The sequence below is a fragment of the Panthera leo genome, chromosome B2, assembly GCF_018350215.1.
Source record: "Panthera leo isolate Ple1 chromosome B2, P.leo_Ple1_pat1.1, whole genome shotgun sequence".
Taxonomy (NCBI): Eukaryota; Metazoa; Chordata; class Mammalia; order Carnivora; family Felidae; genus Panthera; species Panthera leo.
This window is the reverse complement of record NC_056683.1, coordinates 131,653,957-131,678,345: the sequence shown is the minus strand read 5'-3', so window position 1 is coordinate 131,678,345 and position 24,389 is coordinate 131,653,957. Positions and strand designations below refer to the sequence as shown.

Sequence of the window (24,389 nt, the reverse complement as noted above, 5' to 3'; positions counted from 1 at the left end):
TACCAGGTTGTTATCATGTATTATTTCGCGGGGCTGGCAGAGCATAGGGTCATGAAGGAGAGTTTAGGCAAAGAATAATAGAGAGAAAATGCATGTGCTTGCACATTTAAATAAAACTGCATATATATGTATAGAGAGAGAGCTGAACATTTTAATACTAAAGATTTAAATAAATGAAAAAAGGAAGAACACCTATCAAGGTGGAAAAGCTATGACTGATTAAAAAATACTGTTGGGAGTTTTCATCTGAGAAAGTCATGAATTCAAAGTGTGCTTTTGGGAGCAGTTCATTTCCTATCACGTGCCTCGGTGAATGCACTCACTGCAGTTTTCTATAACTGGTGTACAAGAACATGTTCTGGGTCTTACACAAAACACGAGGCTGCGACACGTGACAAGGGATGTGTCTGCGATCACATTCCCTAAGTCTGGGTGACCTGACCTGTGAGGATTCAGAATTCACGCTTAACTGCTGTGAGCTTAACCCACAACAGATTTTGCCCAATGAAGGACGTTTATGGAAGTTCAGTTTAAAAAAAAAAAAAAAAAAAAAAAAAAAAAAAAAAAAAAAAAAAAAGCAGAAGACTGAAGCATATTTTAACAATATTTTAAAGTCTTTCAAGTTAGAAACAAAATTTCCTGGAAGAACCGTGGCTGTTTTCCTCATCGTTGAATTTTTTCAAACGCAATCCTGTTAGCCCATTTCTGATCTTGTTTTACTACTTGCTGAAAATGCAGCAATTCAGAGGGAGACACGTACATTTTATTGCATTCTAAATATGTTGAGGCAATTTTTATTGAAATTAGAGAGACCTAAACTCTAACGATTACTCAAACAATAGGTTTCTGGGAAAACAACAACAACAGCAAATGAACCATAAAATGCAGAAACCAGTTCTGAGAAGGAAAACTTCTATTTTCTATTGGCCTAATACCTTACCAACAGGAAAGGTTATAGATCACTAAAAAAAAAAAATAAACAAATAAAGGGATTTTCCTCTTCAGAAGAAGGTGAGTTTTGGGCTCCTTCTGGTTACTTCTTCTTTCCTTTCTTCTTTTCCCGTGTGTCAGGAAGCGGCGTCTTCTTTTCTGTCTCCGCCCAACTTGCTGCTTCCTCTGCAGCCAGAGCTTCCAATCTTAGGCGCTCAGCTTCCAGCAACTTCTTTCTATACTCTTCCCGGACGCTGAAGATCTTCTGCCGGGCTTCATCTAAGGAGTCCTATTCCAAAACAAAACCTCAAGCAATTAAGGTTTACTGATAAAGAGAGAAAAATTTTTTTTGAAAGCAATCCCTTTATCCCTCCCTTATGCCCATAGATTCATGTGGCAAATTACTGAGGCCAGATGAAAATTAGGTTATGGTCTCAAATGTCTATCAATACATGAAACACGAGAAGGCAACAAAGGGGTACAAGAGATTTTAACAGAACGGGGAATAAAAGCATCAGTAGGAGAAAAGAGAGAAAGGTGAAGAGATAGGTATGCGTTCAAATATAATCTATAAAACATGCAGCTCATTGTGTCCCTCACAGGAATTGTGCTAAGTTACTAGTTTCCCACATTGTTCTAGTCCCAATGAAATGTATCTGAGCTATATTTGAAGAACTTTCAAATAATATCACCTAGCTCACTGGCTACCTTTCTTATTGTCAGTTTGGCTTTCATTCAAGGACACCAAACTGAATCTGAAATCACATCTGGGTCCCATTCTTACCTCTACTCTCACCACCGGGATCAATTGATTCACTTGGTTTTCTGGACAATACATCCCACTGACGTTTCTTCTACTTCACTAGCTGCTCTGTATCAGTTGGCTTTGCTGATTTCTCCTTTTCCCCTTCATCTCTCTCTCTCTCTCTCTCTCTTTTTATTCCTTCATCTCTAAATGAGGGGATGGCCACATCTTAGATCTTAGGCCTCTTTCCTTGCTGATTTTATCTAGCCCCATTGCTTTAAATTCATTTCTCTACTGATGGGTCCCCCAAATTTTTTAATCTCCAGCCCAAACCTCTCTTCCAAATTCCAGAACTATATATGTAATTTCTATTCAGCATCTCCATGTGACTGTAATAGATATCCAAGAATTTTGTTTTTTTAAGTTTATTTATTTTGAGAGAGAGCATGAGCAGGAGAGGGGCAGAGAGAGAGGGAGGGAGAGAGAGAATCCCAAGCAGGCCCTACACTGTCAACCTGGAGCTCAATGTGATGCTTGAACTCATGAATCATGAGATAATGACCTGAGTCGAAACCGAGAGTCAGACGCTTAACCAACCGAGCCACCCAGATGCCCCAAGAATGCTTTTTTTTTTTGGTCCAATACATATATCAAAAAATGTCCCAAACTGAAATCTTTCTTTCCTCTCAAACCATCAGATTTGATGGCCTCTCAACCCTATCAGTTGTTTAAGTGAAAACCTCAGAGTATTTCCTGACTCTTCACTTTCTCTTATAATATACCAAGAATCCATCAGAAAATCCTGAGTCTACTTTCAAAATATATACAATATTCAATTGCTTTTCACTACCTCCACTCTGCATCTTGGTGTGAACCACTGTTATGTGTCCAATGCATCCGCCTCCTCACAGATTTATCTGCTATTACATGTGCCCCATTCCATACTTACTTGTTTTCCACACAATATTCAGAGTACTCCTTTTAAAACAGAAGTCCAGGGGCGCCTGGGTGGCTCAGTTGTTTAAGTGTCCACCTGCGGCTCAGGTCATCATCTCACGGTTCGTCAGTTCGAGCCTCGTGCCGGGGTTTGTGCTGACAGAACCTATTTCAAGTTCTGTGTCTCCCTCTCTCTCTGCCCCTCCCCCACTCATGTGCGTGTGCATGAGCGCACATGTCCCTGTCTTTGTCTCTCTCTCAAAAATAAATAAACATTAAAAAATAAAAAGTAAAATGGAAGTCAGATCATGTTACCCCTCTGCTCTTTAGAACCCTGTTGTGGTTCCATACATCCTTCCGAATAAACGCTAATGTCCTTCCAGTCTTTTGCAAGCCCTATGTGATTACCTTGTCTGTCCACTTCCCCCCAGTTCCTTTCTGACCTCCCCTCCCACTCATCTACCCCTGTCTCACTCTCCTCCAGGGGCACAGACCTCCTTGCTGTCCTGCCTCTAACGCACCAAGACCAAGTGTTCACTCCCCCGGGGCCTTTACTCCAGCCAGTATCTCTTCTGAATCACTGTGTTCTCGTAGTGTTCCACTTTTCTTTTTTTTCAACACTTTCCCTTTCTATCATACCATACCTTGTATTTATATATTGTGTTTGTATTTTAGCGTCTTTTGCTCCACTAGTACGTGAGCTACCCAATGGCCAGGGTTTATCTTTTTTGTTCATGCTTAGGACAGTCCCTGATACAAAAATGTCCAGAAATATTTCTTGAATGAATAAATTGTGCAAATGGGAACTATCAGAAAATGATAAACGGGTAAGGATAGTTTCTATAGTTTAACTGTCCTTAAATATAGTTTATATATTTTTTTAAAAAAGCGTAATTTTCTATTTTAAAAAACATTTTTTTATGTTTATTTTTAAGAGAGAGAGATAGAGTGCAAGTAGGGGAGGGGCAGAGAGAGAGAGAGGGAGGGAGACACAGATCTGAAGCAGCCTCCAGGCTCTGAGCTGTCAGTCCAGAGCCCGAGATGGGGCTCGAACTCTGAAACGGTGCGATCCTGACCTGAGCCGAAGTTGGACGCTTAACTGACTGAGCCACCCAGGCCCTCCCCACCCCCCCACCCCCGCCACAAAAAGGGTAACTTTCAAAGCTATAGGCAAGAACTGAGTTAATGACCTATTAATGACTGACATAATGGCAACATTCTAGAAATGTCTAGAAATGGCTTCCCTGAAAACGTTCACAAATAAAGCAGTGATAACTAAGGGCCAATGTAGGTTTATGAAGAGGCTTTGGCTTTCTCACTTCACTTGCATTTCTGATAGTATGGGTACAATTATGGTTCGACCTGTTGACGGTTTCCTGTTTCAAGAATGATATAATTAAAAACAGAAGGATGAACGAACTGATGCTAACCAGAAGAGAATCTTCTAGAGTGACTGTTTTGTCTTCATTGCTGAATTCTTCAAGAAATTTTGCCTGGTTTTGCAACTTGCAGAAGTTGAGTGGAGACTGCAGAAGAGTTAAATGTCAGAACCAGGCTCTTCTCCACGCTTTGGGTGGAAGCAAAGCACTGTATCTACCACAGTAAAATCGGCTTTACTAAACCTACTGCATGAGATGATAGTGGTGCCATATTAAGAAGAGAGAAAAAATCATCTAAAGGGTTTAGTGTAAAGTAAGTTTAATATATATCCGTAACCTCTTGAGGATAGGCATGCTTTTCTCCCATCTGATGAGAAATGTCGTGCTGACGATGTTTCTATTAAGATAGCTTCAATCAAAACTAGGATTTTTGTACCTCACACTTAAAGAAGGAGATCTGAATTAAAAACCATCCCAGTTGATACGTCTTCCCTTATGGCCTCCCCATCTACTGCATTTTCTTGTCTTTTAAACACAGAAAGAAACTAGCTGATTGGCAATAATGAATTTCCCTTTTGTCTTATAATATTTTAACTTAAACTATTTTCTATACGATATGAACTGAATTTACATAATTTAAACATTCATTTATGGATTCACTGATTCATTTTTGAAACAAATTTCTGTGAAATAGACACCTCTTCCAGGTTTGGGGTATACAACAGTGAATCAAAGTTCCTGTTCACATATGATCTATATTCTACACAAGATATATTTAAAATGTGTGCATGTTATATACATATATATGTTATATATGAATATTATATATTTATATATGATAAAGAAATACTTCTAATATTTATAAATAACATGTATCAAATACATACCTTCCCATGCTAAACCATGGTAAATCCTTTAAAGAAAATAATAAGGCCAGATACAGGTACACAAATCTTGAAGGGTGCTAATTGAAAAATAATAGCTTAGAGGAGATCTCTCTAATAAAATGGCAATAGATGAAAGATCGCAGAAAGTGAGGCTGTAAACCATTTGGCCGTCTAGGGGAAGAATATTCCAGGAAGAGGTGGGAGCAAGCCAAAGGGCTCAGAGGTGGGAACATGTCTGGCTATTAGTGGAAAGGTGAGGTCAGTTTGGAAAAAAAAAACAAAAGAAGGAAAGCATATAGAATCAGAGAGAAAAGGATTAGAGGGGAAAGTGGACACTAGATTATAGAGAGCTCTAGACACCATAGTTAAGCCTTTATTTCTTAGTGGAAAATGAAGCCACTACAGGAGTGAGATAGTCCCACTCTCCATTTTAAAGATGTACTATGATCCACACCAGCGCAGTTCATAAAGGGTTTGCAGTTGTTCTCCAGGCCTAGGGTAGCACTGCAGTGTGTATTAGCATGCTAGGGCTTTCGTAACAAAGTGCCACAGACTCGGTGGCTTAAGGAACAGTAATTTAATGTCTCAGGGTTACTGATGCTAGAAATTTGAAATCACGGTGTCAGCAAGATTAATTCTTTCACTGAAGTTGTATGTGACCATGTGACTAGCTTTGGCCAATGCAATGTGACAACGAAATGTAACTGTGAGAAGGACCCTCTGCTCAACTTCACTGGACCTGTAGCTACAAGGAGAAATACTCTTTTACTGTTTTCATCCAGCGGTTGCTAAACAAAGGCCTATGGAAAAATCTGGCTCATTGCCTAGTTTTCCAAATAGAATTTATTGAAACACACGTAGGCGTTATCTTTGACTGAATTTGTGGTAACAACGGCAGAGTTAAGTAGATACAACATATGGTCTGCAAAGGCAAAAATATTTACTATCCGGCCCTTTATAGAAAACAAGTTTGCCAACCCCTGTCTTAAACCACTGAGACACTGTGGCTGTCTGTTACCACAGGATAAAATAGTTTATCCTCATGGTTAGAGTCATTTTGGCTTCTAACAGAGATTCCATTGTAGAAGGACATGATGGAAGCAGTGAGATCAGTCAGGAGGCTATGGCAATAGAATAGAAAACACTGAATAGGACACTCTGAATAGAAAACACAGACCATTTGGACTATGGTGGTAGGGGTAGAGAGAATGAAAGGTGATTGAATTAGAGATATGTTTTCAAGATAATGTTGGCAAATGTCGATTATGGGTTAGATGAGGGAGGTAAGAGAAGTCAAGGATGTCTCCAAAGTCTGCACTCTGAGCAATGGAAAGACTACAATTGCCCTTCCTGGGTGGGGAATATTGATGGAGGAAATGTTCGGGCTGACATGAAAGAGAGGGCAAAAATGACAAGAATGATAGAATAATGGATTTGGAGAGGTTTGGTTTAAGATGCCTATTGGACAAACAAGAGAAGGTGTCAAAGAAGCATATTCCTCAGATCAGCTAGTGCTGGAAACAACATAGAGAACCTAATGTCACTGTGGCTGAAACGTTTAGAAAGTCTTGTAGCCATCAGTATCTTTGGGAGTGTGTGTGTGTGTGTGTGTGTGTGTGTGTGTGTGTTGTAGGAAAGAGGGAGGAAAAAAAAAGTCTTTATCCACTATAGTGGAAGTCAGCGATATATATTTATCAAATTTTCCCATTTCTTGTATGATACTTCCATTTTTAATTAAACTTGGTCTTCTTCACTACGCTAATCCACCCCCCCCCTTTTATCATTTTGGACCTTGTCTAAATAAAGCAACTTTACTTTTCTGCTAGGGTGGAGGGACAGTCACCTGGCTACAAAACATTGAGTTGATGATCTGCAAATGAACTACTTCTTAAATAGCTTCAAGCCAAGCAAAACCGACAGTCTTGTCTTCCTCCCACCTCACGTCCATTTCTTCATGTGGCTGATGCCACCAATTGCTGAGCCTTTTAGGGATTCTATGGAGCGAATTGGATTGATTGTTTAAGAGCTTTTCTACTGCCACCTTACAGTTTGGGTGCCTCAAGTCTATTAATATGTTCTTCATCCAGCTCTCTGTCAACTTCACAAGTATTTGGTCATTGTCTTCTTTCTCCTTCTTATTTTGTGGATAGATTCCCAATACTGCATCTTGGAGGGGTTTAAGGAAGTAAGTGAAATTAAATGTGTTTCACCAATTCTCCACCTTTTCTGAGGAGCTGACAACTAAATACTTTCAAAATGTCTTTCTACCCAGGTCCTACATGATTCTGTGGTATCTTTTCAACATTATAAGAGAATGTATCAACTCTGACCCATGGGTGTATGTTGAGACTCACCCGCAGTTCCCCATACATCTCCAGGATTTTATCCTTTATTTTAAGCTGTTCCTCTTGCTCAATGTCTCGAATGCTGAGTACTCTGGTCCTATACTGTCGGAACTGGTGAACCTCTTCTGCCTTTTGCATTGCCTGCTGCTGGTTCAGATCCTCTGTTTGTAGCACAGGATCAGCGTCTCTTGTTTTTCTACAAAGACATCACAGGAGATGCATAAATCATTTTGGAACACTGCGATGAACTTTAGAATTCAAATAATTTAAATTGTCTTGACAGTGTGGTAGACTGAATCCAATAGAATATTAGCAATAGAAAGAATACACTGTTATTTTTTGATTGGCCACGCTCCATTTACTGGTTCACTAATATTTTAGGAAACAATTCTAGAGAAATACCAGTAAAATTCGATGCTCCATCTGATAAGGTGTTCGTGGGATTGGTGTTGGAAACTATGAGATTATTTTGGAGGTTTTCTTTTTAATTTATGCAGCTAAATAATGTTGAAATATTTTCAAACTTATAAGTATGCTTGAGTAACTATCTCTCTATTAATCCTATTGTCTTCTTCTTAATAAAATTGAACCTACTAAAAAATTAAATTAAATTAAATTAAACCTACTGAAATAATGCCAGCAGACCTAGTGGGAATTTTTTGTAGCTCAACTCCCCTTAATCAGCTTGCAAACTAAAATGTTAAAGAAAATACTTAAATGCTTTTATGATTGACTTAATAAAAGATTTGCTAAATGGAAGATGTAAAACCATGTACATCTAGAAATTTGAATATACTGAAAATATATTAAGCATTTAATTTCAAATTTTCACTAGTTTAGTAACTGGTTATCCCTGTATCAAAAATTCTGTGAACAGAGATGTTTGCATTAATCGTGTCTATTAAAACTTACCGTACATATTGTGTTATGTCTACACATTCTAGTGCTTTTCGAATAAGTTGTGGAGACATTTCCAAAATTGTTGGGGATCGCGAACGAGGCCCTGTTGAAAAAATAAGTCCTAGATTTTCAAAAAGAATAGACACTAATAGACAGTTACATCTCATTTTAGTTAAAAATACTATCTTCTGTTAAAGAAAAACAACCACCATTTTGGGCATCTGGGTGGCTTAGTCAGGTAAGCATCCAACTTAGGCTCAGGTCAGGATCTCACAGTTCAGAAGTTCGAGCCCCGGGTCAGGCTCTGTGCTGACAGCTCAGAGACTGGAGCCTGCTTCAGATTCTGTATCTCCCTCTCTCTCTGCCCTTCGGCCACTTGCTCTCTCTCTCTCTCTCAAAAATATATAAACATTAAAAAAAAAAAACACTGATTGGACTTACTAATTTAATATTGTTTTAATGTGACTTTATTTTAATGTGACTCAATATGATGTTATTAAAATTTAATGATATTTCGTATTTTACCTCTAGCTGGTGTTACTGTACTTACAGCAAAATGAAGGAGATGGGCAAAGTGCATATACTCTATAAGCAGAGTAACAGAACGTTATCATGACTGTAGTTAAGTGAAAGTAGAGACAAAAAGGAAAAGTCCTACTGTACTTCATTATAAACAAATTAAGTGACCCAATATTGAAAGCGCTTAGTCTAGGCTTGAAAGGTCTCATAAGCATTATGGGGGTGGAATGTAAAAATACTTAAGACATAGTACTCTAATTCAAGAAACTTGTAGATCCAGCGGAGTGGGTAACATACACCGAATGCAAATCAAGTTAGCAGGAGATCTCTACCCCAGGGACCCATACGTACCCACTAGAAGGTACTTAAACAAGAGACTTTAGAGTCTAAAATAGTAACCATTCAGCCTTCCCAGGACATTTCATCTCCTGTTTAAAAATTTCTGGAGTATAATTTACATGCCATCAAATTCCCCCATTTTAAAAGTATAATTCAATATGTTTTAGTAAGTTTACGGAGTTGCACAACCAGCGCCAAAACCCAGTCTCAAAACATTTCCGCTCTCCACGCAGATCTCCTGGGCTTTTTACATCCCCTCTCCATTCTCACCTCAAGCCTTGGGCAGACATCCATGGACTCTGTCTCTACAGATCTGCCTTTCCTGGATATTCAATGTAACTAGGAATGGTAAAATGACATCTAACTTTTTAAAGAAACTGTCAAATTGTAGTGTTTTGGTTATTGTTAGCTTCAAAGAAATTCTGAAATCATGAAGTAAAAATCCTCCTCCCTGGTTCTTTATCAAAGTTATTTTGATCATTCTGGGTCTTTTGCATTTCCAAATAAGTTTTGAGATCAGGATGTTAAATTCTATAAAATGTCTACTAGAATTTTGATAGAGATTATACTGGATTTATAGATCATTTTGGGGAGAATTGCTATCTTACTATAGTGAGTCTTCTAGTACAAAGCATGGACAGCCTCCCTCTTTAGATTTTTAAAAATTTCTATTAGTGATGTTTTGTAGTTTTCAGTAGACAAGTCTTGCACTTTTGTTAAATTTATTTCCATACATTTGTTACTGACATTACTGTGAATGAAATTGTCTTAATTTACTTTTTTGATTGCTCATTGATAATATGTAGACATAAAAATAGTTTTTATATATTAATCTTGTATCTTGTATTTTTTTATTTAGTTGTATGCTTTCAGAGTTTAAATTTTTTTTAATTTTTTTAAGGTTTATTTATTTTTGAAAGAGAGAGAGACAGAGTGTGAGTGGGGGAGGAGCAGAGAGGGAGAGGGAGACACAGAATCTGAAGCAGGCTCCAGGCTCTGAGCTGTCAGCACATAGCCCAACACAGGGCTCAAACTTGGGACCAGTGAGATCATGACCTAGGCTGAAGTCAGATGCTTAACCAACTGAGCCACCCAGTGCCCCTAAAATGTATTTTAATTAATTGTTTTCAGTTTATTATTGCTTTTTGGGAGAGGATATGTCAAATCCATGCAAGAGGTCTCATGCCCACTAATCTTGCTTTTTACATGTGGTTGCAATAGCCTTCAGAAATATTGTTAAAGTGCTTAATGTATAACAACTTGTTAAAAATTATCACTCATTCAGAAATATAATCTAATGTAAACCTTTAAAAACATTTTTAAAATAATATCCAAATTAAGTTTTCATTTTTTCAAAAACATAAAGACATGGTCCATGTGAGAAAACAGAATATTTCAACTCTACTCCATTATTAAAACTTAAATTCAATCAAGTTTTTTATTTTATAACATTAAATAAAACAATCCTGAGGAATTAACATTTTACAATATGTTTTTTTTAGAAACCAGTAGCCAGGGGTGCCTGGGTGGCTCAGTCAGTTAAGTGTCTGACTTCAGCTCAGATCATGAGCTTGTGGTTCCTGAGTTCAAGTCCTGGATTGGTCTCTGTGCTAACAGCTCAGAGCCTGGAGCCTGCTTTCGATTCTGTGTCCCTGTCTCTCTGCCCCTTCCCCGCTCATGCTCTGTCTCTCTGTCTCTGTCTCTCTCCCAAAGAATGAATAAACATTTAAAAAAAAGAAAAGAAATCAGTGGCCAATAGTTTTTCTTTTTTCATTGTGATTGCTATGGTATCTAAAGTTCATTTGCTTTTCTTATGAACATACCTACTTATGCTGGGTATATTTTTGGCAGTTCAAACATGAGTGATTTCTATAAGACACCAACTCTGCTGACTTTGACTGGAAAGAAAATACTTTCTGATTAATTAGATGTTTGTGTTTTCTTACATCCTGCCAAGTAACATACATTTAAGCAGAAGAGGGTGTGGGAAAGGGACAGAAAGGATTAACTTTCATGTTCTACAAAACTCTGTTGTGTCAGAAAAGCGTATGAGAGTACTATGACAGTCTTGTACCTCTAAAATAGTACAGCCCAAAGTGTGTGTGTGTGTGTGTGTGTGTGTGTGTGTGTAGGTACCATCCTTTGCAAACTGAGTCTCTATGGGATAAGTTCTGAAAGTGAGAATATGTATTTAGAAATATCTTTATAGTAATTGGTCATCACTGGGTCATTTTATTACATTTTTCAAAAGTTTCAGCTTCCAGCAGACTAGGGGAGAAGACTGACTTCATCATAGGTAGTCTGAGAATGTCTGCTTAAGACCTAGCGATTGTGATGGCCTGGCAAAAGATGTGGGAATAAAGACAGAGATCACCTGCAACCTCTGGAAGAGGAATTTTCTAGAGGCTCCCAGAGATCAAAGGGCATTTGAAAGCAATGTTTATACTCTTGACCTTGATGATGGCTTTGGTATTGAGGAAGAATGCGTAGGAGTAAAATAATGACATCATTTCCATGTCCTCTGGTACTATGAAAGAAATCATCTAAGTTACCTATTGCATGAAAATATACAGTGGCAAGAATAAAGTAGTTTTCTGGGAATCACAAGTATCTCCAGGTGTGTAGAGGCCAGATCACCCAAAGCTCTCATAGGATCTGTAATCTCTTATGGGTGATGCTTCCCCAGGAGGGAGGGCCAATATGATGGAGGCACCAATAGCAGAGGTGGCAACAACATACAGAGTTCCAGAGAACAGCTGGACAGCCAGACCCATGGCTCTCAAACAGGATTCCTTCTACTACCCCAGTACCTGGAGTACATGGCAGTGTTTCGGTGTTGTAAGATGTGCAGGAGACACAAAAGCACCCCTCTTCTCAGAGGGAGAGGGGCTCAAGTTTACTTGGTAGTGTGATTAAATTTATATTTTATTTTATATATATTTTCATATTATTATATTATACATATGTTATATTATTTATATTCAATAAGAATTATAATAAAACACATTTAAGAATGTTTTGGGGGAATTTTGCTTGAGGACAGGCTGCTTTGCCCTCAGTCGTCCACTCCTGCTCACATTTACCCTTCCTCCGTGTTTCCTGCCCTTTCCTTTCTGCCCCAAAGTACACTCTTTCATGGGGATGTGAACTTTAGTACAAAGGTATGAAACTCTGCCGGCCAAAAGTATGAAGACCTGAGAAGCAGGAGAGCCGACACTGACGCAGCCCTTCACAGCACTGGCCTGGGGCTCAGAGTGAAAAGTGAAAGCAGGGCGCCTGGGTGGCTCAGTTGGTTCAGCCTCTGACTCTTGATTTCAGCTCAGGTCATGATCTTACAGTTAGTGGGTTCCCGCCCCTCATCGGGCTCTGTGTCAGCAGTGCAGAGCCTGCCTGGAATTCTCTCTCTGCCTCTTCCCTGCTCTTCCTTGTGCATGCACTCTCTCTCTCTCTCTCTCTCAAAATAAATCAACTTTAAAAAATAAATGAAATCTCCACCACGCCTGTGGGACACAGTACCCGAGGCTGGTGTGAAGAATCATGATTACATTCAATTTTTTCAACTTAAAAAGTTACCTTATTAGCACATAAATAAACAGTTGACCTCAGAATTTAATTGTATTTTCATTCCACAGGCTTCTAATCGAGTGTGGGGAAAAATTTGCCTTCTGTTAGAGATCACAACATGAGGAATTCCAAGAACTAGGGTTTGATTCACCACAAACTGTTTTGGCTTCCTGCCCTAGGGTGAGGCATTTATCAATCACATCAGTTTTGAGACAGAGATACCAGTATACGGTTTGTTTAGCTCATGGAGGCTCTAGTGAGATAATATATGCAAAACCACTCTACAAATTAAATGTTCATATAGAATGAGAAGTATTATTCTAATAAGCTTTAGTGTTATGTCATGTATGTTATTATTTATTAAATGAGTGCTTGCTTTCAAAATATTGGCTCAAAAATCAAATCTTTTGTAACCATAGTAAAACACCCTTTGAACTTTGGAATTTTCTTCTTCCCTGTGGAAATCCTTCAAGGACGTGTTTTAACCTTAAACAGTTTTTAATTTTAAGCTTCTCAGAGTGGTTTAGCCATTTGGAGAAGAGAACCATTTTTGGTGTTTCTGAGGATGCATCCTTCCAAAATATGTTTCTCTCCTGCCTGGGTTCTGAATAAGTAGGGACATAAAGAGTAAGATTGTACCTCCTGATACAGGTATGGTTGGAGGATGTAGCTTGATGTGAAAGGCCAACCATCCAGGGTCACAGAACTTTAGAGCCAGCTGACCCTTGCAGCCCCCTCAGTCATAGGTAGTGCTTCCAACTCAGGGACTAGCAGGGGATTCAGGACCCCCTATGAGCAGCCCAATTCATTGTTTCAACCATATGGGACACTAAGTCCTTTACCAACAGAAAGTCCAGGAGTTGCTTAGGGGAAATCCTTCTTCATGGAGGCCAGCATGGAAAGACCTTTCTTCTTAAAACCTTCAATCGAGGATTTACATTCATTTTATTTTTTATTTTCTTTAAAGTGTATTTATTTATTTTGAGAGAGCGAGCACGCCAACAAGAAAGGGGCAGAGAGAGCGGGAGAGAGAATCCTAAGCAGACTCCTCACTGTCAGCACAGAGCCCAATGCAGGGCTGGAACTCAGGAAAACTGAGATCATGACCTAACCGAAATCAAGAGTCAGACGTTTGAATGGCTGAGCCACCCAGGTGCCCTGGATTTGCACTCATTTTAGTGAATAAAGACGAATCTCCATTATACAGAAATGAACCAAATTAGTGTGGCTCGTACACCACTGAAACTTCCTCCCCTCCAGAATTTTAGAATCCAAATATTTAAAACTTGTTATAAAAGGTAAAAAGAAAATCTACCATGTAGCATATCACAGATTAACAAAAAGCGTCTGCGTTCAGTGACAATGGCATATGTGGTCACTGCAATTTTATTTTTAGTATTTGTAGACACAGAAAAATATACAAAAATACACCTGCTACTTTTGTTGGCCCACTTCTATCCCTAAGATAACTGGTTAGTAATGAGGTCCTTGAGCAGATTATCAGCTCTGACAAGCAAAATGAAGACCTATAAATCCAAAATACATATTTTTCCATTTATCACCCTAGACATCACATGTGTTTGTGCCTCTTCCAGAATTTTTATTTCCAAGTATGTCTTTGTCTCACAAATGAGAATAATGCTTACTGATATTTTCCTTCCGCACCGTCTGTTCCTCCTTCCCTGCTGGAGACGTTCCTCCAATTTCACTGCTCACCAGTTTTGACCAGTCCTTCAAGCCCCTGGTCATCTGCCACTTCTTCCACAGCATACTCCCCAACGGCGGGATATCTTTGCTCTCTGAACTCATGGAACCCTTTGCGTCTGGCTCTTTTATGGCACTTGAAGATGTTTCAACTACAACATGACATGTGCATTACTGAAAAAAAAAAAAAGCTTGCATTCTATGAAATCATATCCAAAAAGTAACCGGGCTAGTGGGAGCACAGATTTGGAGCAGACGTGAAATATTTGTCACCTCTAAGGAGCACTAGCAAACAGCAATCATTGGTCCCTCAGAAAACATTGTGGATGGCCCAAGCAGCCCATGTGTCCGGAAGCTGTCTCAGGATATGAAAAGATTACATAAGAATAGAGGCTTTTTGGAGGTGAGACATTACAAATGGAAATGGGATCTCTGAACCACTGGGGCCACTGCTACCCTGGGCCCTGGAGGAAATACAACCTACCTTGTATGAGAAATGTATGTGAATGGGATTCTCATCTCTGGAGAGGGGAGCCCTGTGTATAGGTACTTGTCTAAAGTTATCTTAAAATAGAGCAGAGAAGAGCTATTGCTTGTGAAGCAGGAAAGTTTTTCCTTCATGCCATAATTCTACTCTCACTTTTCTAGATCTTTATGCCTAGGAAAAACCATGTAAAACCTACCCCAATTCCACAGCATACAGATATTTCCCTCCTATTTATGAATTGCAGATAATTTAATTGACATTATATTCCACTTTGAATAAAAGGTGATGATAGGTTAATGCTCAAAACCTGGGAGAAATGTTGAAATAAGTACATTTAAAAATAATAAAATTGGTATACCCCTAGAGCAAAACTGATCAAGAAAAAGGAGATCAAAATAAAATTTATTCCAGGAAGTTTAACTTAGATGAAGTAGACAAATCTCTTATAAAACACAACTTACTAAGCCTGACACAAGAAGCAGTGGAACGGCTTAACAGTGAGGAGTTTAAAGTGTATACTGTCTGAGTCCAAATATTAGAAGTTCAAGAACAGACGAAAGCAATACATGGTAACAGAGGTCAGACAAGGAGTTACCCTGAGGGAGGAAATGGCTGAGGGAAGGGAAAGAGAAAGACTCTGGGGATGTATTTTTGTGTTTTAGATCTTGATCTGAATGGTCGTTCCTGAGTGTATCTGTACGTAAAAATGCATCAAGCTATACAATAAATATTTATGCCTTAACTGCAGGTATGTTGTAGGACAAGTTCAGGCTCCTCGGAACCTTGTTCTCTACTAGGACTTGTCCTTGGCTCGAATCCTAGTTTTAGCAAAGAATCCTGTTAGACTAATTTATCAAGAATCGCATTCCCCTACCCCACCCCACCCCTGCTTTGATATCCAATCCAGTTCCTCTCTTTTTCCACCCTCCTAACCATACCTAACCAAGTTTTTCTGAGTAACTTCCCACCCACTCCCTGCCTATGTGCTATGAATCCCCATTTGTCCCTGTTGTATTCAAAGTTGGATTCAACCTCTCTCTCCTACTACAACAGTCTTGACTCCTATTACAAGTCTTGAATGATCTCCCTTGCCATTTTTAACAAGCATCCAGCGCAACATTTTTTCTTTTACATATAATTTAATACAATGCTTAAAAAATAACAAAATCTAATTAAACAATACAATTTAAAATAATAAAATCATAAAATCATAATAAAACCTATCCACCTTTGTACTGTTAATAGGACATGAGACTTTAACCCTTAGGAAAGGGAGTACTTTAGCAGTTAGAAATATTTCAAATCCCAACTCCGTCATGTTTTAGATGTGTGACTTAGGAGCAGTTCGGGGACTCTGAGCATTGGTCTCTTTGTCTATAAAATGGGAATAGCAGGGTCTACCTCACGGTTGCTGTAAGTTAAAATGAGATAAACAAAAAGTGATGTGAGGAATGCGCATCCCAAGAAAACAAAATCAGGATGATATTTGTTATTCCTACTCCTTATATGAAAAGTTAAGAGGCGTTATTATCTTTATAACAATTATTGAATTATACTCCTGTAGATGTGACCATGGAAAGCATGATTTGGGATGTGAATGCGGTCAGCCTCCCTGGGTGTCCCAGTGAGGTTGTAATGGGCCAGCCAGGTTTTTGTGAGAAGGCACTCAGGGTCATGGGGAGCTGTTTGCAAGCTGGCTGTGTCTCTGGGTATCTTATGAATTTAACAAATTACAGAGCAAATTACTCTGGGCCTGTGTTCTTATTGGTAAGTTGAAAATAACATTACAGATCAGTGGATTGATGTCTTAACTGGAATAATTAATATTTTCAGTTTCAGGCCCACGGCAATCACTCAATAAAGGCAGTCTGTTTTATGTTATTGCTATTATTTATAGTTATTATTACTAGAAAGGAGCCAGAGTAACAGCAGCAGGCCTGCCTTCAAGTTTACACACTGCTACCTTTGAACTATGTTGCATTCTTATTTCTGGTTTCATCTCTTGTTTGTTTGTTTGAGAGAGAGAGAGAGAGAGAGAGAGAGAGAGGAGGGAGGGAGTGCATGTGAGCTGGGGAGGGGCAGAGGGAGAGGAAGAGAGAGAATCCCAAGAAGGCTCCACGCTCAGCACAAAGCCGGACGCAGGGCTCTATCCCACTACCCTGGCATCCTGGCCCAAGTGGAAATCAAGAATGGGACGCTTGACCAATGAGCCACCCAGATGCCCCTGGTTTCATCTTTTCTGAAATGGAGAAAACCGTATCTACTTGGGGGGAAAACTAAACATCTGCTAGGCAAAGAGAAAATGTTCCAGGACATGTTTTCCTACAGGATTGTACGTAACTCTTCACAATCCTGTAGGCAAACAGCTTCTCCAATGCTTTCTTTTTACCCAGGATGATGCCCTGAGTATCTTTTAAGAGGTGCAAGGAGCAGTCTTGTGCTCTGAGGTCGTGGGGGGCAGAGTTCACTGACCGTCCTCTGGTGCTTTAGTTTGGCTTTCAGACATAGGCACACTCTCAGCATCCGGAATTTTCCTAATGAACCGGCTGAGGTAATGCAGGCGAGCCTGGGAAGCCTAAAGAACAAACACTATCAACAAACAGTATAGGCAACAACATCTTAACAGTACCTGAAACATGTACCAGTTCAGCAGTTTGAACTAGTGTATTATTATCAAATACACTCCAATTCTGAGCCATCCGTAATTTTGACGGTTATTTTTGAGAACTAGGGAAGCAGCAGTCCTAAAGCAAATACACTAGTCATGCAGTCTTAGATCTAGCTGTTCCTGAACCTTTTTTTATCTGGCTTAATAACCCTGAGTTGGGACATGAAACACATACAAGTAATAATGGCTCACTATAGCAATGGTTCTTACATAAAATAGAGTGAGGGGAAACCATGAAGTATGTATATCCCACAAGGGGAAGCGATGCTGTTTATCTAGTCAAGGATGTTCAAAGTACATGAAAGGACATATTAAACATTTTTATGCTTTCTTACTTGGAGTGTGAAGGACAGACATGGTTATGGCCCACACTGTGGAAGGATGAGGGAACCCACGGTTTGGGCCAATAAGTGGCACCATTATGCGCTTTGCCTTTGCGCCTCATCTGGTACCAGTCATCTGCGCAACGTTTCACGATTTGTTCAGATGTGGTCTTAACATTTAGTTAGTCAGTGTCTAACAAAATCCCAGATATCACTCCTAAAGGAAAGACTGTGTGGTTTCACCATCGTGGCTCTCCCTTCAGACCAACGCCTGGGAGTGGAAAGGTAAAGAACAACTTTTCAAACTCGAGTGACCTTGATAGCCCTTCCAGGCTCAGTCATCTCCCAGGCTTGCTTCATGGCTCGGATTTCATCTGCTCGTTCGGTATCTTTTTTCACTTCGAAACTGTCTGCTTCGTTGTGCTCGGTGACCAGCCTCAAAATCCAGTAGGGTTTATTTGGGTCTTCTTGTTGAGGGTGAAAAGTGGATATCTGATAAATAACGTACAAACCTTTGGGTCAGGTGTTTTGCTCCATTCAAAGGGTTTGAATTTTACCTTATGATCCATAATTTCACTACTAAGTATTTACCAAGAGAAATGAAAACACATGTTCACAAAAATACTTGGAGAACATTCATTACACCTTACTCTTAAGAGCCAAAAGAGGAAACAATATAAATGTCTACCAATTGGTGAATAAATGATCATCTATCCATATGATTGAATACTATTTAATATTGAAAAGTAATTGGGGCGTCTGGGTGGCTCAGTTGGTTAAGCATCCGACTTTGGCTCTAGTCATGATCTCATGGTTTGTGAGTTCGAGTCCCGCATCGGGCTCTGTGCTCCAGCCAGAGCCTGGAGCCTCCTTCAGATTCTGTGTCTCCTTCTCTCTGCCCCTCCCCCACTTGCACTCTGTCTCTCTCTCTCTCAAAAATAAACAAACATTACATTTTTTTAAAAGAAGTAATAAACTACAGAAGTATACCACAATGTAGAGGAATCTCACAGATAGACATCATACTGAGATAAAGGAGCTGAGCAAAAGAGAATACATTTTGCATGACTCATGTGTATGAAAATAATGGAACAGTCAAAACTGCTCCCTGGGGTAAGGTACGAAGATGACAGAATCCATTGCGAAGAGGTTTGAGGGATTCCCAAATTATGGAAATGGCCTGTACTTTATTCCTTGATAGAGATGCGGATGTGGATTACAGGGTGAATACACTTGTCAACATTCATTGAATTGTACATTTAAAATGACTGCATTTCACTGCATGCAAAGTTTACATAAAAGCTGTAAACAAAACAAAACAAAACAAAACAAACGAAATTACATTGAGGGTTACCTAGTATCTCTTTCTAAAACATGAGGGATGGTAGATCATTTCCAGGGGGGAATATATGGAAAGTTAACTTTTTGATATTTATGAAATCATTATGAAAGTTAACATTTTGGTATTTCATAGGATCATTTTCATGAACCATAGGCTGAGAGCAGATCGACATAGGGCTTGAAATGTCTAGACAAGTGAGCCTCATTGGTGAGGGTCTGGTAGGGTGAGAGGCTTGAATCTAACACTTTACATATGACTGAGACAATGTCAGTTACCCAGGTTAAATGATACACGGGGGAAACAGGGATCAGTAGGGTCACTGAATAAAGTTTTTGTGGGCAGTTTGCTTTCAATCTTACCAAAAAGATCTTGCTTTCTGCAACATTCCCCTAATATTTGGATGAGAACCTAAATCTCACAATTGGAAATTCTTCTATTTCTTTCTTTTACACCACAGTACAAAGGATTTTACCGTCTTTTATATTACTTGATAAATGAGTTTATCAGAAACTTCTCTGGGATCAGGAAAGGGAGTATTATGAAATATTAAGGGGTGGGGGACACATGTCTCATAAATAAGTTTATGGATTGAGTTAAGCTCATTTGTTTAAAACTTCAATAGCTTATTTTGTTGATGATACAAATATTTTCTCAGTGAGTTCAAATAATTGAAACACTGAATTATAAATTGAAGCTACGTTTAGAAAAGTTAACACACAGCACTGTCTTGAAGCTTCAAGGGAAAAAAGTGGTTAACTAAAACCACTTCACCTCTGTTTTTTAAACAAACAACGTTAAAATAAGCTAATTTTATTAAATTTTTAAAAATATTTATTTATTTTTGGGAGAGTGCAAGGAGCAGAGGGGCACAGAGATGGGGACAAAGGATCTGAAGTGAGCTCTGTGCTGATTGGCTGATAGGTGACAGCAGCCAGCTAATGTGGGGCTTGAACTCAGGAACGGTGAGATCCTGACCTGAGCCAGTCAGACACTCAACCGACTGAGACACCCAGGTGCTCCCAAATAAGCTAATCTTAAATAGAAACTGTACCTGGTCCTCTTATATTTCAAATATAATAATCCCTTTATAGAGAAACTTCCCCTTTTCCCTATCCATTTAGATATTGCAATAAAAGGCACATTTGGATTGGAAAATGTAGCTAGTGAAAAAGTAAGTAAGGTAAATTTAAGAAATTAGCTTTTCCACATGAAATGAAATCAATGATCAAATAAATTCGACACGATCATGGTGACTAAGGTGAAAACACCAAGTATAATATAAAAGTTTCCAGTTTCTGGTTTGGCACATATACTAATACATTTTCAAACAGGAAACATTATAACTGCAGTGTCTACTAAAACCGACTAGCACAATATTAAGATTTCTAAAGCTTAGTTATTAATGTCTTAAAACGTAATTCCCATATGAATTCTGTAACCAAGCGTGCACTTTTTGCTGTGCAAGCTAAGCCAAGCACCATCTTTCTTTCCCAGGATTTCCCAGAATTCATGTGTATCTCAAAGTTAACTCAGACCAGATCCCACAATTCCTTCTTAAATGGTAGATCTTCTGAAGAAGCTTTTCAGTTTCCAGAATATATGCATATATTCATTACAATTTCAAACAGAATGGAAGGCCACCGTCCATGTCAGTTTTTAGTTTTATACAATCATCAATTTTCTGCAGAATTGCTTTTTCTTGACTTCATATTTTTGCAAACTTTTTAATTTCTTCTTCAATTCTTTTTATGTACCTCAACCCTTCTAACTGCAGTGATTCAGCTTTTCATTTTAACTGTCATCTAGAGGTATCTTTTCACACGATATAGGGCTAAATCTAAAGTAAGTGTCCCAGGGCACCTGGGTGGTTCAGTTGGCTGAATGACTGAGTCTTGATTTCGGCTCAGATGATGGTCTCATGGTTGTGAGATCGACTCCCGTGTTGGTTTCTGCACTGACAGTGCGGAATCTGCTTGGGATTCTCCCTTTCCCTTTCTGCCCCTTCCGTTCCTCACTCTCTCAAAATAATTAACCTTAAAAAAAAAAAAATTCTCTCTCCCTCTGACTCTCCCTCTCTCTTTCAAAAAAATAAAATAAAATAGATTGCAGGAAGTAATAAATCATCAAGTACTATATGGACTTCTGTATCTGTAGCACCGTTTATGATATTAAACAGTTTGGTTTTCTAGCTTGTGTATGTTGTGGTGTTTCTCACATTTGTCTTATAATTTCCAATGCCTAGGGACACTACTATGCGTGCTAAGGGAACATCTGGCCAAAGACGTTTAGGCGACGTTTATGCTCGGGCAGTGCTCATACCTATGAGTTACTCAGAAACAAGCCACCTTGAAGAAGATCGTTTCCCACATGCACACTCGGCAAAGTGGCCTGGAGCAGCAGATGTGGCTGAAATGGCCTGCCACACTTTATAACGACAGCTGCCCAAATCGTGAGAGCTGACTCCAGGAAAATGAGCGTCGTTTCTGCACACAAAAGCCTTTGGCACGATCCCGTTTATCACGGCCCTTAACTGCAGCCACCTCAGGACGCGCAGGATTTCTGCCTCTTCCAATCGTTAGTGCATTTTCCATTCTAATCTTCAACGTATTTTCCCACAGCTGATTCATAAAATGCATGGCTCCGACTCATTTTGACTGCTTTAACTGTGACATTTTGTGAAAGCATAAGTGATACGAATTTTTGATGAAGTTCCTCACATTCATCCGGGGTCCTGTGAATTAACCCCCACAGGAAAGCTCATACAGCACCAGTGTTTACACCTCAAATGCAGTCATAGAGCTTCTAAGTAAGTTCGACTAATTTTTGAAGTATCTAAAAGTGCCCCTCTACCATCAGTGGTGAGAATTTGGATACCTCTTCCTTTCACTGGATTCAGGTAGCCAATTAAGGCCTGAAGGGCACAATTCTTGTCCCCATTGTAATAAATATGGACTAATTCTTTCCATGGAAGCCATTTGTCCTCCCTCGGGAAATTCTAGTAGAAGAAAAGTCCGTTCTTCAACTCTCTTAATGCAGAGTTTTGGGTCAGTTGTTCTTAATGTTTGAACTAAACCCGGGTTCAACTCACCCTTGCAATCTTCTCTTGCTGAGTAGATGAATTCTTCTTCTCTTCTGCTTTTTTGCCTTTGCCATAGCCCACTCAGCTTTAATCACCTGTTTTTGTTCTTCTGACTCTTTTGACTGAATGATACTTTGATTTGGGGGTAAGCCCTCCATATAACCAGCTGTCAAGCTTCTATGCCTTCAGTGGGATAAGAGAGCAAGTTAGCAGTACTTTGTTTAGTAGAAACTGGACGAATGTCAGCTGTCCCAGTGGGGCTTGAAGACTTTTCCATGGAGTATAAAGAAGATTCTGAGCACAGTTTCTTGTTAGGATGTCAGGACCTGGAGAAAACCAGATTTTTCTTCTCCAATGTTTTGTCTTCAATTTCTGATTCATCCTAGACATGTTTATGTTCGTTTTTTTGAGGCATTTTCCCCTCAGCATGTGAAGTATGAATTAACATGATTTGACAAAAATTGGAATGACTTCAAATTTTGTGGTTATACTATTTGTGTAATAAAAGGCTTTACTCATCATGACTCTTCTTTTCTGGAAAACTATTTTCTGCCGATTGAGCACTGTACCTTCTCAGAGATTTTTAACCAGCTGCCAACTGATACTTTTTAAAATATCCTAGAACTCAGCTTACCTTGAGCTAAATGTGAAATCATTTCATTCTGATTGCCCAAAACAGCTTCTGAAACAAACTTCAAAGTACTTTTAAAAATAGGACATACAGATGCTCCCTTCTGTAAGTCCCTTGGGAGAAGAAGTGCTAAGTTTCCAAATTCCAATATGTAGATTGGGGGTGCTTAAAGAGTCACAGGGCTTACCACAACAATCTGCTTCACTTTGGGCCCGTTTACATCTTATTTTGCTTGTATGAAAACCCTCTTTGTAGACCGATGTGACTTGTCCTGCGAGTACAAGAAATGCAGCTGCTTGCTTCTCGGCTTCCCAGGGGACTTCTTCCGTCATGGTTTGTAGGTTGCAACCTCTCCAGCAACAATGGTGGCTTGCCTGTTTCCAGCACTGGCATTGACAGGGGCCATTGTGCGGCAGCTGAGTCCCCATGAAAGTAAGAGCACCAGCCCCGGGGGCCACGTGGTCATTTCCATTCCAACCCCCGCAGAGGTCAGGTTAAGCTTCTTTACTTCACAGTGTTTCCAAGAGTAGACTCCAATTAAGAAATTAAATCTTGGCAATGCAAGTGGACAGGATTTTCCACTACTGGAGTGTAGGACAGCTGACCATTATCTCTTCTAGTTTGTTAATTTTCCTTTATTGTCCTTTACTGGTGTTCTCAACATCCTTCCTCTTCAGTTGATTCATTTGCAAACTTGAGAGATAACCTTTGTTCCTTCTTGTTCCTGACCCCCGTCTTGGGATTAAGAACTACATACACTGTTTCCTTGATAGTTCTTTTTGGTCCTCTGCTTCTTTCTTACCTGTACCTGCTATACCTTGCCCTCTCTTGCCTAGACTACTGCAGTACTTCGTTGAATTATTTTCTCCATCTCTAGCCTTTCCCCCTTTAAAAGTATACCTTTAAAAGCCACCAGGGTACCTGAAATGTAAATCTGATCATGTCAATACATTTTTTTTACCCCCCCGCCTTCCCCCGTCCTACGTCTACCCTGGCTTAACTTACGCAGTGATCACCAATGTCGGGAAGATTTTGTCCTCATAGGTATTTTGAGTTCAGTGCTTTTAAATAACCTGAATTTGAGTATATTTAGGCCTGTGCTTGTATTTCTCAACTTTGTCCCACATCCTCTTCCTTACCCCTAATCATTGTAATTACCTAACTGGCCCTGAAGGAATTTGGAATCGTGACCTCTGGGCTGTAGACAGAGTCCCAGCCTCCTAATCAAAATTAAAGGCCCTCCCCCTTCTGACCCTTACTTACCCCTCTAGCCCCATCTCTCAAACTTTAATGCTAAAGAAAAAAAAAGGGCAGATTGTGTTAGATTTCACCTTAGAAGTCTTTGCTCATTGACTCAGGTCAGGATTTTGCTGCTCTAGGAGAAAGAGGCCAGAATAAGTACAATATCTACCATTAAAACCTCTGTTTACCTTCGGTCTCCTCCATTAGACTGTAAGTTCTTTGAAGGTAGGGACTGTGTAATATTAATATTAGAAGCCCAATGCCCCAAAGCAGTGTCTTACAGACACACGTGTCTTAAAAGTTTGATTAATGATATTTGATACTAAACTAGGGCAAGCAGCTTGCAGAAGGTGTCCAAGGAATTTCCTT

The 24,389-nt window shown here is 39.3% G+C and overlaps 1 protein-coding gene and 1 pseudogene across 8 annotated transcripts in view; both read right to left on the bottom strand.

Moving 5' to 3' along the window:
- Nucleotides 1-895: 895 nt before the first annotated feature.
- The window catches only part of ADGB (androglobin), a 162,014-nt gene continuing 138,520 nt past the window's right edge, over nt 896-24,389 (bottom strand). For 7 of the 8 annotated variants that reach the window (XM_042940023.1, XM_042940028.1, XM_042940029.1 and 4 more), the window contains 6 exons: nt 18,042-18,218; nt 17,208-17,310; nt 14,191-14,400; nt 8,135-8,225; nt 7,232-7,418; nt 896-1,219 (listed from right to left, as the gene is read on the bottom strand). In XM_042940023.1, coding sequence (XP_042795957.1) covers nt 1,034-1,219; nt 7,232-7,418; nt 8,135-8,225; nt 14,191-14,400; nt 17,208-17,310; nt 18,042-18,218 — 954 coding nt within the window. In that variant the 3' untranslated portion in view covers nt 896-1,033. Of the gene's footprint in view, nt 1,220-7,231; nt 7,419-8,134; nt 8,226-14,190; nt 14,423-17,207; nt 17,311-18,041; nt 18,219-24,389 lie in introns of those variants that run through there. The other variant, XM_042940031.1, reaches the window with a different exon arrangement.
- Nucleotides 20,681-23,250, bottom strand: LOC122219272 (annotated as a pseudogene).